Below are 14,507 nucleotides of genomic sequence, written 5' to 3' on the forward strand. Positions count from 1 at the left end.
ACAGGCGGAGCCTCCGGGTCAGAGGTTACCGCCGGGCCTATCACATGCTGCAAGGGCCTAAACCAGACCTGGTGATAGGTGAGGACAATGTTAGGCAAAGCGTGTGTGGATATTCGTATGGAATGTTGCGAACAGGATTTTCACGTGTGTTCGCCAGGCGTGTGTACGTGGCAGTCGGTGCCTTCGGATGTGTTTTATGGAAAGTACATGTGTACGTGGCGTTACTGATCTCCGACTTTGTTACGGTCATTGTCGGCTGTTGAATAGAGGGAAGGAAGCTGCGGTTCCCCTCCCTGAACTGGAGGTCGTTGTTGTTCCACGGGGACTGTATGATCTCCCGGAAAGCAGGGAAGTGTTTCTCAAGACGACTGGAGTGATGAGATGGACAAAGGCAGGGACGAGTGTATGAAGTGACTGACTCACAGTGAGGACACTGACTCACATAGTGTGTGTGTGTGTGTGCGTGTGTGTGTGTGTCTATTCCCCAGGCTTCAGACCTATGATCCCGCTTCATGAGTCTTGGCTCAGCACTCTCCCAAGGCTACAGGTAGCACACAAACACACACACACACAAAGGGGAAACACACGCACACAGACGTCCAACAGGAACCATCCCAACCAGCTCTCCACTGTGTTTCAGTCTCTGCGGGTGCCGGCCTACTTCAGCGAGGTCAGCGAGCTGAGCTGTGAGTGCAGCCTGCAGGTGATGAGCCAGGCCACTGGGGGCGCTGTCTCCACACCTCACATCAACCCCTTCCACTGCCCTCTGCGCATCACTGGAGGGGACAACATGCTCCCTTGGTGAACAGCTTTACTCTCTAGTTAATGGTAAAAGTTCGGTCACAGTTGCGGGTGAAACAAGTGTCTTATCTCTCTCTCTCCATCTCTCTGTCCCCCTCTCTTTCCCTCTCTTTCAGGTATTCCAATGCATTTATCTTTCATCTTGTGTATAAGCCTATTGCTAGCTTCTTACAGCGGCCCATGGCAGCCAATTCTGAAAACCCACCCCCACAGGATGAGCCAGCCAATCGGCTGCAGGAGAATCCTCCGAAGATGACGCGCAAGGAGAGGAAGCACGCGGCTCGCTACCTGCCTCGTAAGCGCAAATGAAATGCGCGTACACAGAAACTTCAGGGTCGTTGATGAAAGATTGTATCATTTTTATTAAAAAGTGACTCCGTTATAATTCCAATAGCAGTCTTGGCTTGTTTATATACACGATCATACACGTTGGTTCTTTATTAGATTGTTGCAATATTTTATGACTATCTTTGCCCAGACATGCATCTAAACCCTGAGGGCCATTTCTCTCAAGAGTTTCTCTGGAATCACAAGACCATTTATTTTGAAAGAAAGAAGCAAACCATATTCATGTGTCCAGTCTAAAGCATTCAAGTAGATAGAAGCTGTCTGTCTCACTTCCCAACACTTGCCACTGTAGGGGAAGTTACTTTGGAAAAACAGTTTGGCAATTATTCATAAACACAAATGATCTGTTGGAGCTTTTGTAATACGTTTATATTGATTATAGGTCCTGAGGACCTAAAGGCGCTGACGTCAGAGCTTCCAAATGGAAAAAAAAGTGCTGCTGTTCAGCTTTCGTGTCAGTGAGCAAGTGTGCGTTTGGCTCGCAGCCACACACAGCGGCGAGAGAACAGTGCAGAGAGGGGTAGGCTACACACAAACGGCACCGGGATTACCTAATGCCGATGTACTGCGCATTTTAAACAGATAACGGCGGTGTTTGAGACTGAAGTGTAACGGGACAATTATTTCTCAAGAACAATGTTGACTGACATGGGATACAAATAGGCTACTGTGCACGTCATTCCAATGCAGCTATCTTGCTCTGATCGTATTTTGCGCGCCTGTCAAGGACGAAGAGGAACAGAAAATAGAGAAGCAGACATTTAGAAATACAGAGAAACGAGTAGTGTGTGCTGACTCGCTGAGTTATTGTGGTCTGTTGTATAGACCCGCACATATCTCAGTGCTTTCAGAGTAACCAACCGGCTCGTGGAACAGAAAAAGCCGGCCGGTGGCACGGGACTAGTGAGATAGGTAGAATAACGTTCGGTGAATGCTTTTTGCTACAACCATTGTTACCAAGAGGATCAAATATGAACGCACTATTTGCCGACTCTGTTCATGCTTTTCATTTAGGTCAACCTGCTTAAAACGAACGTGACCGTTTTACTGGACTACGGGCTAGCATAGCCTGCCTCTAATCCGTCTCTACACACATATTATAAGGGAATCCATTCAGCAGTCCACAGCCTTGTGAAAGCCGAGGTTAGTAAATGGATATGACATGTGAATTCAAGAGTAAAGGACTATGAATAACAGTGGTCTGAGTTGTTCGGAGTTCCTCAGATAGCCCCACGCGTATGCGTGGCCCACATGACCTACTTTGACGGAGAGAAGCTTCGCTAGGATGTTCTCTCGAGGACCCGACCGCTGCGTAGTACAGGAAACAACTGAGGTGTGAAGTACAGATGAACTTGAATGACGTGGAGAAGTAGCCTTGTCTCTGTTCTTAGATGTCCGTTTTGTCCGTTGCCTATCGGAAAAAATATTTAAAAACTGGCTTTATTGTAGGCATGTAATGTAAGATAGTTAACCTTATCTACACTATGTTAAAAACCACCATGTGCCACAGGGCTGCAAAACAGGATGAAATATTAACCCAGTTGTTGTTGGATGTGCTGTTGACCTTTTGTACTATTCTGCCTAAGGCCAAGGGGGCAACTGAATGGAAAAATTAGTACAAGTAAAGAGATCGACCTTTCCCTATTTCCTGGCATCCCGTATACCCTGTCACATTTCTCTGTACAGTTTGACATTAAACTTCAGCTAACTCAGGGAATACTTTGAATAATGACAGGGCCTTTGGTGGGGCTTTACAGGTGACAGTTTATGGAGCATGCACAGTAAGAAGCCCTTAGCACTGCAGTTGAGCTCTAAGGCTCTAAGAACAGGACAAAAGCGTAACGAGCAGTCTTTTCCTTATCTAATCAATAGTCACCACCTGTTACACCGAACATTATGTAGTCAAGCAATAAACAGATAACTACAGTGTAATAACTGCATTAGGTAAACATTTCAAATACATTTACTGAAGCCAACTAATCAAGACCGTCCTGCCTTTTGACCAATCATCATGTTCCTCAACTGTGGCCATTCTGGTCAATCTCTGCCTCTCCTGAGGCACACAGACGTGCCTCACCGCGTGACAGAGTCCTTCATCCTCTCCGGCTACCGCTTCCCCAACTACAGCTTCTGGGACTGCCTCAAGTCAGCCTTCCGGCCCACCAACGAGACCGGGAACTTCTGGACCCACTTCCTGCCCGTGTTTGTGTTTGCCTTTTACTTTGCCGAACCGTTTGGTTGGGAGGGTGCCCCCCCAGGGGACAGCCCCTTCTTCTACCCGCTGTGGAGCTACTTCATTGGGGTGTTCTGTCTGCTCATGACCAGCAGCATGGCCCACCTGCTGAACTCAATGTCTCTGGTGATTCGAGAAGTATGCTTCTTCGTGGATTACGGTACTATCAGTGCCTACACCGTCGGGTCATCGCTGGCGTACTACTACTACATCCATCCCAGAGCAGGGATATTGGATTTGGGCGTCGCAGGACTCAACGAAACGTCTGCCCGCCTTCCAACGTCCTCTTCGTCCTCCCCCTCGGCGCCCGCGTGGATCGCTCTGCCCGAGTTCACCGTGTTCTTTGAGGTCCTCTACATCCCGGGCTCGTGTGTGGTCGCCATCATCTGCGTCCTAGCGTGCTGCAACACGCGCCAGCACTGGAGGACCTACCGCTACGTCATCCGCACCCTGGTCTTCCTCCTCCCCTTCCTGGTCTCCTCCACCCCCATCTTCTACCGCCTCCTCGCCGACTCGCCGTACCCCGTGGCGTCCTCCTCCTTCGCCTCCTCGGCCTCCACGGCGCTGTACTTCTACCGCCACTGCCTGTGGCTGGTGGTGTCGGCGCTGTTCAACATGAGCAAGATCCCCGAGCGGCTGTCGCCGGGGCTCTTCGACATCTGGGGCCACAGCCACCAGTGGTTCCACTGCTGCACCTTCCTCTCCATCCTGGACGAGCTGCACATGATCAAGGCCGAGCTGAGGGCCGTCCTGCTCCACCCGTCCCTGGTGCTGAGCCCCGCCGTGCCGCCACGCCTGCCCGGCCCCACCGTCGTCTCCACCTACGGGGTGATGGTCCTGCTGCAGGTCACCATCGCCTCCATCATCGCCTGGTTCTCCTGGGGGGCCAGTCGCATCTACGGGCCGGAGAGGGACCGTTTGGAGGAGGAGCAGCGTGTGAAGGAGGGCGGCGACAAGAAGTGCCATTGAGCTTCGATGCGTTCTGACGTTTGTGGATCGAATGTTTGTTTTTTTTGGTGATGACTTTGCACTTAGTAGAGCGATAGATGATGGAAACGCACAAATACGATTAAAAGAAGACTTATGTTTTTTCTTTGATGTGGATGTTGGCTGTTGTCTCCCAATTGTAACTACGTTCGCTGTTCCCCCCCCCCCCCCCCAATGCTCAAGCAAGTCAATAGAGAGAATTTCGTGTCAGGTGCTTGGTCAGGTTTACCGCAGGATAGCTGCTTTGCTAGGTGTATACTGCAGAACTGTCTTGGAAGTTTCTCTTCCTCTAGGGGTTGTGAAATGATAGTGTTTTGTAGAGCAGAGGAACAATACCTTCCCTAAGGGCTTCCTTTAGGTTGGAGGAGAGCAGACCTGTACAGAAATCCCTTGGAGACGCCTGATTCTTACATAACAACCTGTGAACAATGGTGGTTAAATTTCAGCCTTTTGTGTTCGCACACCTTTTTCTCTCTCTCTGTTCTCTCCTTCTCAGTACTGTAGTTCAGCATTGCTCTTCATATCTTTCTCTCTCTCTGACTTCTTCTCTGTCAAACGCACACACATACATGCTCATTTCCTGTCTGTTTCACATGAACGGTTATATCAGGAAGTGGGGAAGCTTAACTAAGCCCAGTCAACACCACAGACTTAGACCTGTCTTACATAAATGCACTCCATAGAATCTTCCCCTCTCCTTCAAATTCACGGTGGGTTTTTTCTGTCTTCACAGCCATTCAGTTGTCCTCCGAACGTAATGTACTGTACAGTGACGTACTGTAAAGCATGCTATTCCACGTACAATTATGACATGCATTATTACATACTACACGTGTTATCAAGTTGACCTTTGATTTTCCAAACCTAAACCTCAGGTTTTTCTTGCGATCTAAACCCCACAGATTATTGTAACGCATGAATAGCACTGTACTCTCGACGCCGAACTCTCTCTGTACTTTCTTTAGGAGGATGACAAGCGGAAAGGAAGTGGACCCTTTCCCATGTTTAGGACTCCACATAGTAGGATGTCTGTGTAGAACAGAAGCCATAGTAGAGTATGGAGGCCTTTTATACGAAGCCATTACTGATTAAGGTCGTTAAAATGCAGACAGTGCGATATAACGCCAGGGGCTTCCTGGATAGATTTGGACACAACATGTAAGGTTTCATTCAGGTGTTGCTGTGGAGATACCGAAAACCAACCCACAGGTCTATTGATTAATGAGACCGTCTCACATCTGCATGAATTAATCAATACTTTTCTGTATTTTTAATAGGAATATAATCACTAAAGTGGTTTATTTAGACTTGACTTGAAACTCTGTTGCTATTACATGTGAGTTTTTTTTGACTCAACATTATATTCTAATCTGCCCAAATATGTTTGGGTTTCCTCTAAGCACTTAATTGTAGAAACTGCTGTCGTGTTTGTTGGTATTTTTCTGTCATGGCAAGAAGATATTTACAGTATTTTCCACTGTAATCATTAAGAGTTTTAAGATCTGTCTTTAAGTGAGCTTGATCATGTGTAAAATTGTGCAAGATTGTGACCAGGTGTCTTTCTAAAAGAGCAAGTAGAGTTACACAAAACTGTCACCACCTTGACTCTGAAATTGGCCGCATTTTGACTGGAGTTTCTCTGGAATGGACTAGATCTATTCTAAGGTTGCTGAACTTGATTTGTGTGTTTGTCCTTGAGAGTGTTGGGCTTGTCTCACACTCCAGGTTTGTTTGCATAGTGGACCAGGTCAGTCTCATATAAAAGAGATTAAAGCATTGTCAAATATATTATAATGTGGAGAAAAAACCCATTGAGACAATGTGGATATTTTGTCATGTCACGTAATTGTTTTATGTTGTGTGTACTTTGTTAGAGTGTTTAACTGAATCTGCTCCAGCCTACTGTATGTAGTGTAATTACACGAAGGCCTGTTTTAGCTGTTTCTAAAGCCTGTCCTTTTCCGGTTCCCTTTTTGGTAAAAATCCGACTCGATGTGGCTATAATAGGCCTATATCTGTGAGTTTTCAAAGCACTTATTGCGCATAGAGAAAATACTTTCTAACCATTTTCTAATCGTGAGGTCAAAGAATAAAAGTCGGTACTGTTCCCGATCAAAGCTTTTTCCTCGTCGTAAGGTGTCTGTGTTGTCATGGTTTCCCGCCACATCACAACACCACAGCATGTGCGGAACGTCAGTGCTTTCCATGAACCTACTTCACTCAGAGTGGGGTTCATGCCAGAAGTTTCATGCATTCAGGCAATCGTATCGGGGAGTCAGATGGCTGAGTGGTGAGGGAATCGGGCTAGTAATCAGAAGGTTGCTAGTTTGATTCCCGGCTATGCCAACCAAATGATGTTGTGTCCTTGGGCAAGGCATTTCACCCTACTTGCCTCGGGGGGAATGTCCCTGTACTTACTGTAAGTCGCTCTGGATAAGAGCGTCTGCTAAATGACTAAATGTAAAAAATGACTAAATGTAAATGTATCAAGTCAAAGGGAAATGTTGACTCTTTCCCCGTCGTTGCCATTTATTTTACAGTCTGTCAAGACTCGTAGACTTGAATGAAATCAGATGTTAAAGCAGTCAGTTGGTATGTCTAGTCTAGCCTATAAACGTTGCTGTAATGTTGAACTATGTTTAAACTACAGACTACCTGTATAGGCTACTAATGTTCTCAGGTGAGCAAGACCTGAGAAAGACCTGTGATTTATACATTCTAATGATTCAAATGTATATTTATATTTTTCATTAGCTTGTGATGTTAACAAGCATTGCTTTATCCCTTGCACAAGAATTACAATGATTAATTTCCCTTTCCAGTGGCTTAAAAAGTCCTTGCAAATCAATTAATTGATTGGATGAAGCTAATTGAATAAAGTAACGTCCAAATAAATGTGTCCTGTATTCCTCTGTGTGTTTGTGTCAAGGCAGTGAAAGTAACACTAATTTAAATGTTAGCCAGTGAAGCTTTGGCAGACAGTCTGGCAGTTTTGAATTATTAAAATTTTGATGCAAATGTTTAAGCCCAGATTTGCAGGTACAGTGCCCAGGTTAGCCTGCCTTCAGGCTTTGTGTGAGTGTACATAGGTGTTTTCTGCTGTGTCAGTGCTAGGGAACTGCAGGAGCAGCTGGCCATTATGGTGTTGTGTCACACACACACACACACACACACATACACACACAAACTCATACCCACACACATACTCTCTCCACTCCCACTCTGCCTTTTTCCATTAGTCCCTCTCTTTATCTCTGTCTCTCTCTTTCGCTATCTCTCTATCTCTCTTTCTCTCTTTCTCACCCTCTATCAAGCTCCCTCTCTCCATCTGCCTTGCCGAAGGCAACTGATCTGCGTAACATGAGATGGGTGCACAAACAGGGGCGATCGACAGAGGACAAAAATAGACACAGTTGCAGCGGAGGAGCGGGTGATGAAGAATAAATAAGAGAGGGACATGAGCAGGTAGTCTCACAGCCTTTCATCATGGCATCCGTCCAGCTCTCTGTGTGTGTGTGTGTATCCCTCCTATGCCAGAACTTCCTCTCTTGCCAGGAGTGACTTAACAAGAGGGAGAAGCCAAACCCAAACATACCACTAGGTGGCGACACACCACATTTGTAGTGGTTGCAAAAGTGCGTTTTCGGTTTGTTTGCCATACAAAAGTTCACCACCAGGGGTAGATGTTCACTTTTTGAGTCTCTAGGAGGGTCGTTTTTCAGTTATACATCCTTTAATCACAGAAATATCATTTATATACACATCCAAATTTCCATATCTGAGTGTAAAAAAGGGAAAATAGAAAATACAAGAACAAATTCATGTTTTCTTCTTTTTTTTACATGAGGTTATGTTATCAACCTGTCCCTTTTATAAGTTTGGCCAATTAAGACTCACATTTCTTTTTTCTTGCTGCTGTTTTTGATAGTGTTTCTGCTTGGTAGGAGGAGTATGAGGTGTCAGATCACCCCCCGCTGTGGCTGCTGGACTTGACTGTGAGGTCAGCAAGGTTTGCGCGCGAGACTAGCCAGTGTTTTGGCGTGGACCGCCTTGTACAGAAGGGAAAAGCTGGAGGGGTTAAGAAGGCCACGCCCCTCCGCATCCACCTGACCCATCAACACGTAATTGGCTCCTGCAAGAACAGAGCGACCAATCAAATGTTGTGTGTGTGTACGTGTGAATTCAGGATGGACGTGTGTGTGTGTTTGGGATTGCGTCCTTACCCTTGCGTAGACCAGGGCATTTCTTGCAGGTGGAGGTCACCGTAACCGACGAAAGCGGTCCTGATTGGGTGACAGGCAAGCGACCAGTCTTGTAAGCCTTGATGAGGGCCACTTCCACTGTCACGCTGCCCCTCTCACCAGGAAGAATGGATGTCACCTTACCTGTGATCACTGGAAGAGGGGGGGGGAAAGAAAAAGAGAGGTCAAGAAAGACGGAAAGAAAGAGAGCGAAAAGAAAGAGGGATGAGCGGAAAGAAAGAAAGGCACCTGCACATTATCGTCACTGCACTTCCTGTTTCTGTGAGTCAGATAAACACAGGTGACACATTCTTTAATACGTATGACACAGCAACATCTTTTGATGGTGTAAAATGACAGTAAAACGCTCCATTAACTTTAATACGTCCAAACGGATGGCTCCCCATGGTTGGGTGAGACCATCTTTTGAGAATGGGCGGACTGCCACTGTCTATGTAATGTCCCCTCTGTCTCTTCACGCAGAGAGAAGGGCTCTGTAGCAATGGCAACGCTCGAGAACAACTCGAGCGTTGGCTGCGCCATCGAAAAATGGCACGCGAGTGGGAGAGAAAAAGAGAAAGATTGGAGAAAGAGTGTCAGCAGAGAGAGTGATAGATAGGTGATTGTGGAAAAGGAGGGGAGGGATGGAAAGTCGGATACGTGAAAAGAGGTTGAGAGAGAGAGAGAAAGAGCCTCACCAAAATCGTTTGGGCAGAAGTTGGACTGTAAAGTGCCAGTCCGCTTACAGGCCTGTGTACACAGCGGGTTTACTGGTAGGGCTGAAAACACCATGCACACACACACACACACACAAACACACACACCATTAGCTCAGGAACACATGAACAAATGTGTGACATTGACCAAAATAAAAGAAGAAAACGTGACGTCATAACACTCACGTTTGGCAACTGGTTTCTTGGCAACTGGTTTCTTGGCAACAGGTTTCTTGGCAACAGGTTTCTTGGTAATCGTCTTGTTCTTCCCAGGTTTGGCTGTCACTTTAGGTTTGGTCTTTGGTTTAGGAGTAGGTTTCATCCCTGTTCTGGGTGTAGGCTTGACACCAGGTTTAACTCCAGGCTTTAGAGGTGGCTTCCCCCCAGGTTTGGCCGTGGGCTTGGCTTTAGCCTTCACTCCAGGTTTAGGCGTGGGTTTGGTCTTGGTGCTAGGCTTAGAGGTTGGGTTAGACCTGGCACCAGGTTTAGTTGTTGGCTTTACTCCGGGTTTAACTGGTTTGGGCTTAGGGGTAGGCCTAACACCAGGTCTGGCTGTAGGTTTACCAAGAGGGGGCTTTACTGGTGTTCTCACCCCTGGCCTGGTGGCCAGTTTTGGGGTAGGTTTCACCCGGAGGCCTGTTTTGGGTTTGGGGGTTGGTTTGGTGGGCTTGGAGACGGGTTTCTGGATATGGGAGCCGGATTGAGGCCCGTGGAGGGTGTCCCCCCCGGCCGTGGGGGTCCGGGACCCCCGGGGAACGCTGGAATAGTGGGCCATGAACCCATCTGAGGTAACACTGAGGTCAGAGACAAACTGGACCAGGAGCTCGTTCCCATTGGTCACAATGGTTCTGGGAGAGAGAGACGGAAAGTAAAGGAAGGGAAAGTTCTTCAGAGAAAAAACATGCACCATGTTACCACAGTGTGTGTGTGTGAGGGGGGGGGGGGGGGGTTGTTACCCTGGGACCCGGTCTCCACAGTACTTCCCAATGCGTCGGGAGTCGTCCCTCTCCCCCCCGTTGAAGAAGGCCACGTAGTCATAGCGACAGTAAGTGTCGGCCTCTATGTCAAGCTTCTGAAATTTGACCTCGATCACCTGAAAGACACGACAAGCTCAAACTCTTGACACACGTGACATGTTTACCGCATGGCCAATCAGCAGTGTACGGTGGACATGTATGGTGAGGTAAGGGAAGTTAAGGGAAGCACGTGTAATAGTTTTACAGTAATATGTTTGACCCTAGTTGAGTCTGATTTCTGGAATACAGAGGGGCTTTCACCCTCTCACTTTACCCCCTCCCCCATTTCTCTCTCTTTCCTTCTCTCCCTCGCACACCCATCTCCCTCAATAAGGTCTTTCATTAATACTTCCATCACAGCGCTGCAGTCAAAAGGCGAGTAAGCACACACATACACCCACACACACACGGTAACCCAAGACTGGACCTTCCAGAACATTTCCTCGTGAAAGGCCCCTATACCAGTGTTTATGTTTCTCTCCCTCTCCTCTCTCTTCTGTCCCAAACACACCTGATTCAACAAGGCCTTAAAGATCAATTAATTTTTCTGGCACAACAAGGCCTGAAAATATTTACGAATTACATCTTGTTTCAATGCACTAGTTGTTGTATGAGGCGGCGACAGGCGTGCATACATACTGCGTTAGGATTGGTCTAACAGAGAGATGTGAGCTGTAAAGCTGTGTTTTGATTGGTTCAACATTGATATTGGAGCTGCACAATAGAATTGGATTGGTTGATGCCTGACGTTGCTGGGCTCCACGGAGATGTGCCAGGAGCAGCTGATGCCTGCTGGGTAATCCGAGTTGGGCCAGTTTGGAGTCTTGACGGATCCCTGCGACTTTGTCAGTCTCCCTCCACAGAACTGGTCCTCTGGGGTCAGAGAGGGGGGATGAAGAGAGACAGAGAGATGAGGGTTGAAAGAGGTACCAACATTGACCACACAGAAACCAAAACAGAGGATAAAGGGAGCCCAAACCGAAGACAGGACTGACTCCTCACCGTCCACATGAGGCTTCCCCCCGCTGAAATAAGCCACAAAGCCCCTCCCCCCGGAGCTGGCGTCAGACACCATCTCCAGCATCATGGTGTTGGAGGTGGAGAGGAGCGCCCCCGGCCGGAACGTTCCGCAGAAGCGGCCCAGCTTCTGCACCGTGTGGGAGTGGCCGTTGTAGACGTCCAGGTAGTCGTAGCGACACGTGGGGTCGGCCTCCAGGTCGAAGAGGCGGAAGGAGAGCATGACCACGTGGCCTTCGGGGACCTGCAGGGGTTATTATGGGGTGTTTGGGGGGAAGGAGGGTGGAGGAGAAAGGGCTGAGACTGGGGTGTGGGAGTCGAAAGGTCAGGGTCTATCAGTGTTAATGGTATTCGTTGTGTTGTTGTGTTTCAGTGGCCTGTCTGTTAGAAGGAGGAGGGCAGCATATTGTCCTGACTCACAGTTATGTACCAGGTACACTTGCTGTTGGGTTTGTACTGGCTGGGGAAACCCTCGCTGCCCACAAAGCCTGAGTCTGTCACCAAGTGGCCCCCACAGAGGAAGATAGGCCTGGAGGGAGGGAGGGTGAGAGAGAGAGAGAGAGAGAGAGAGAGAGAGAGAGAGAGAGAGAGAGAGAGAGAGAGAGAGAGAGAAAGAGAGAGAGAGATGTGATGGAGAGGTCAAATGATCGAAGGATCTTGCAAATCAGTGCCCTGCTGATGATTTGACACGTTTATTTTGTGGAATAGCAGCTGCAGACATTTTGTGGAAGAAGCCTATACAAACACACACACACGCACACACACACACACAGTTGGGGTCTGTTCTCTGATTCTGAGAAGGGCCTACAAACTATGAGCAAGGAAATGTTTTTGTAAAGGTTGATTCAATCCAGGGTTGTAACACAAAATATGTATATTGCGCGTTGTGGATTGTACAAAACACACACACATGTACAGTACACACACATGCCCTCAAAGTTTGCCATATGAACACTGTAGCCAGACCGAGCACATTTAGGAAGTGAATATGACATATGGGCATTATCATGGAGTACATGGGTGCAGTCTGAAAGCTTGGAACACAGAAAGCACACATGCGTAGTTATATAACCCTGTTTAGGAAACAAACACACAAACATGCATGTGCTCACACAAAAAAAGACCCACATTGATGAAAGCTATGGCACACTCTCTGAAACTTTACAACAGGTCCCCAGACTTGTTAATGCAGCTTTTGCCTAAGAATAAAGATTTAATGGTTAAAAACCAAATAAGCTCAAAGCTTGTAGGCAACTGTGGGTTAGAGTGCTGTGTTGTCTGATAGTGAGCACACACACACACGCACACACACACACACACACACACACACACATGTACACACACACACACACACACACACACACACACACACACACACACACACACACAGACACACACTCCTCCTCTGCTGCCTTGCCTGTATATTTAAACCCTTCTTTTTTTTCTTCTGTCCAAAATCTATTTCTAAACCCCCCATTAGAGGACAGATCTTCAGATGACCTTGAGAAGGGTTGACAAGTGGAACATGACGCATGTTCACACACACAAAGATGCCTCGGTACATAGAGAACACACAAGATGTCGAGCACATGCTACACGCTCATACACACAGGCTCCACAGATCCAGACAACATTGCTTTGGGGTGATTGTGGTGTTGAAAACCAACAGTGGTCCAAAATCCCAAACATGTCTGTGGTTCTGGGGCCCTCTCTGGTCATCTACTGCTGGCGACCTACGCAGCTCACAAACTACTGTTTGGTCTGTTGTGTTTGTTTATGTCTAATCTAACGTGGAATTATAACCTAGTAATCTTTCAACCTTCCAGAAGATCTAATCCCACTCGGACAAGAGTTCAGAGAATCACAAGACTTGGAAAGCTTTGCGACGTCAGGGTAACTGAACACCAGGCTTAAGGAGGGCATTTGATGCCAATGATATGTGAAACTAGGGCATGTCACTGCTCTCTGTCCACAAGACTAGAAACCATTATTTCTCATGGACCACCACAAGTTCTTCTTCTTTTGTATTGTTATTTAGAGAAAAATCGAATTATGTAACATATCTTCAGAGAAGGGGTAACACTTGAAAAGGGGTGAAAAGTAGACTCTGGCATTATGTGCAGAATGAAAACACTGAGGTTAAAGCACATCACACACACACACACACACACTGAGACACCTTGGTACATAGAGGCAGGATGTCAATAGTCTTCAAACAAGAGCAACACGCAACAAGACTCACCTGGTGAAGTTGGTCTGACCTTGTGCTTGGGTCCATCTCACAGTCAGGGTTAGAAGATAACAAATGCTCCACACACACACACTCAACCCCATCCTGGCGTCCTCCTAGTCCCAGAGAGAGATCTATCCAGAGAAAGAGGGAGAGGGAAGAGAGGAGGCAAGGAGAAGGGAGGGAGTCTGAGAGCAGGAGCTGGGAGAAAGAGGAGGGTCATTATAGTGGTGGGAGTTTTTCATTTGGTTTCATTTACTTCTTGTTTTGTATATGTAAACGTTGTGTTAGGTTTTATTTGTTTCATTTTTCAGATATACTTCTATTGTTTTTAACAATATTTTGTTCCAGTTTTATTTTTAACAATTCAGACAGCCATTTGAATTGTGGAATAGGCAGATCGATTTCTACACAACTACTTAAAAAGAAGTTAGCTTTTTCTGATGAAAACTGAAAACTTGGATGAAAGCTCTGATGTTCTAGTTACATATGCACAGTAATGGACCATGCCAAGACGTGTGCAAGAGAGTGTTACAGACAGAGAGACAGTGTCTTATGTATAATGAGCACTTCACTAAACTGTTGGCTACAGGTAGGGCACACCAACCTGAAAAGAAAAAATTGTAAGCCGCTGAAACCACACACAACCTTCTGTAGAGCATGCAGTCATAGTATGGAGGAAGGTTATGGGACCAGGGAAATGTTTTCATGGTAAAATGGGGGGAACATTAAACTTCTTTGGACATGATACACATAGATCATTCTGTCAAAAAGGAATGGGTTCTTTCCAGGTAAATCATTATAGTTTAACTTACAGAGGGAAATTACTAGATGCCTAAATACAGTGCATTCTTCAACATATTTATGTAGTCTTCTTTGAACCCCTTCGTTATGGGAGAACCAATTCTTTCTTGTGGC

At 46.8% G+C, this 14,507-nt stretch overlaps 2 protein-coding genes across 2 annotated transcripts; one reads left to right on the top strand and one right to left on the bottom strand.

Moving 5' to 3' along the window:
• The first annotated feature begins 3,003 nt into the window (after positions 1 to 3,003).
• Positions 3,004 to 4,480, top strand: paqr9 (progestin and adipoQ receptor family member 9). Its single transcript, XM_067261584.1, has one exon. The coding sequence runs from the start codon at positions 3,161 to 3,163 to the stop codon at positions 4,349 to 4,351; it is 1,191 nt and encodes a 396-aa protein (XP_067117685.1). The 5' UTR covers positions 3,004 to 3,160; the 3' UTR covers positions 4,352 to 4,480.
• A 3,619-nt stretch (positions 4,481 to 8,099) lies between these two features.
• Positions 8,100 to 13,693, bottom strand: pcolceb (procollagen C-endopeptidase enhancer b). The gene is made up of 9 exons (XM_067261583.1): positions 13,602 to 13,693; positions 11,780 to 11,888; positions 11,345 to 11,603; positions 11,091 to 11,215; positions 10,283 to 10,419; positions 9,513 to 10,174; positions 9,309 to 9,389; positions 8,593 to 8,763; positions 8,100 to 8,501 (listed from the first exon to the last, which is right to left on the bottom strand). Exons 1-9 carry the CDS (start codon positions 13,691 to 13,693, stop codon positions 8,371 to 8,373), a joined length of 1,767 nt encoding a protein of 588 aa, XP_067117684.1. The 3' UTR covers positions 8,100 to 8,370.
• Between the last annotated feature and the right edge of the window lie 814 nt (positions 13,694 to 14,507).

This window comes from Osmerus mordax, chromosome 23, assembly GCF_038355195.1.
Source record: "Osmerus mordax isolate fOsmMor3 chromosome 23, fOsmMor3.pri, whole genome shotgun sequence".
Taxonomy (NCBI): domain Eukaryota; kingdom Metazoa; phylum Chordata; class Actinopteri; order Osmeriformes; family Osmeridae; genus Osmerus; species Osmerus mordax.

Coding starts and splice junctions, on each gene's coding strand:
- paqr9 (XM_067261584.1), top strand. CDS start 3,161: ATGTTCCTCAACTGTGGCCATTCTGGTCAATCTCTGCCTCTCCTGAGG.
- pcolceb (XM_067261583.1), bottom strand. CDS start 13,693: ATGGGGTTGAGTGTGTGTGTGTGGAGCATTTGTTATCTTCTAACCCTG. Junction 8,764..9,308: donor CTTCTGCCCAAACGATTTTG/GTGAGGCTCTTT, acceptor CCCCTCTTCCAG/TGATCACAGGTAAGGTGACA. Junction 8,502..8,592: donor ATGCCCTGGTCTACGCAAGG/GTAAGGACGCAA, acceptor CTGTTCTTGCAG/GAGCCAATTACGTGTTGATG.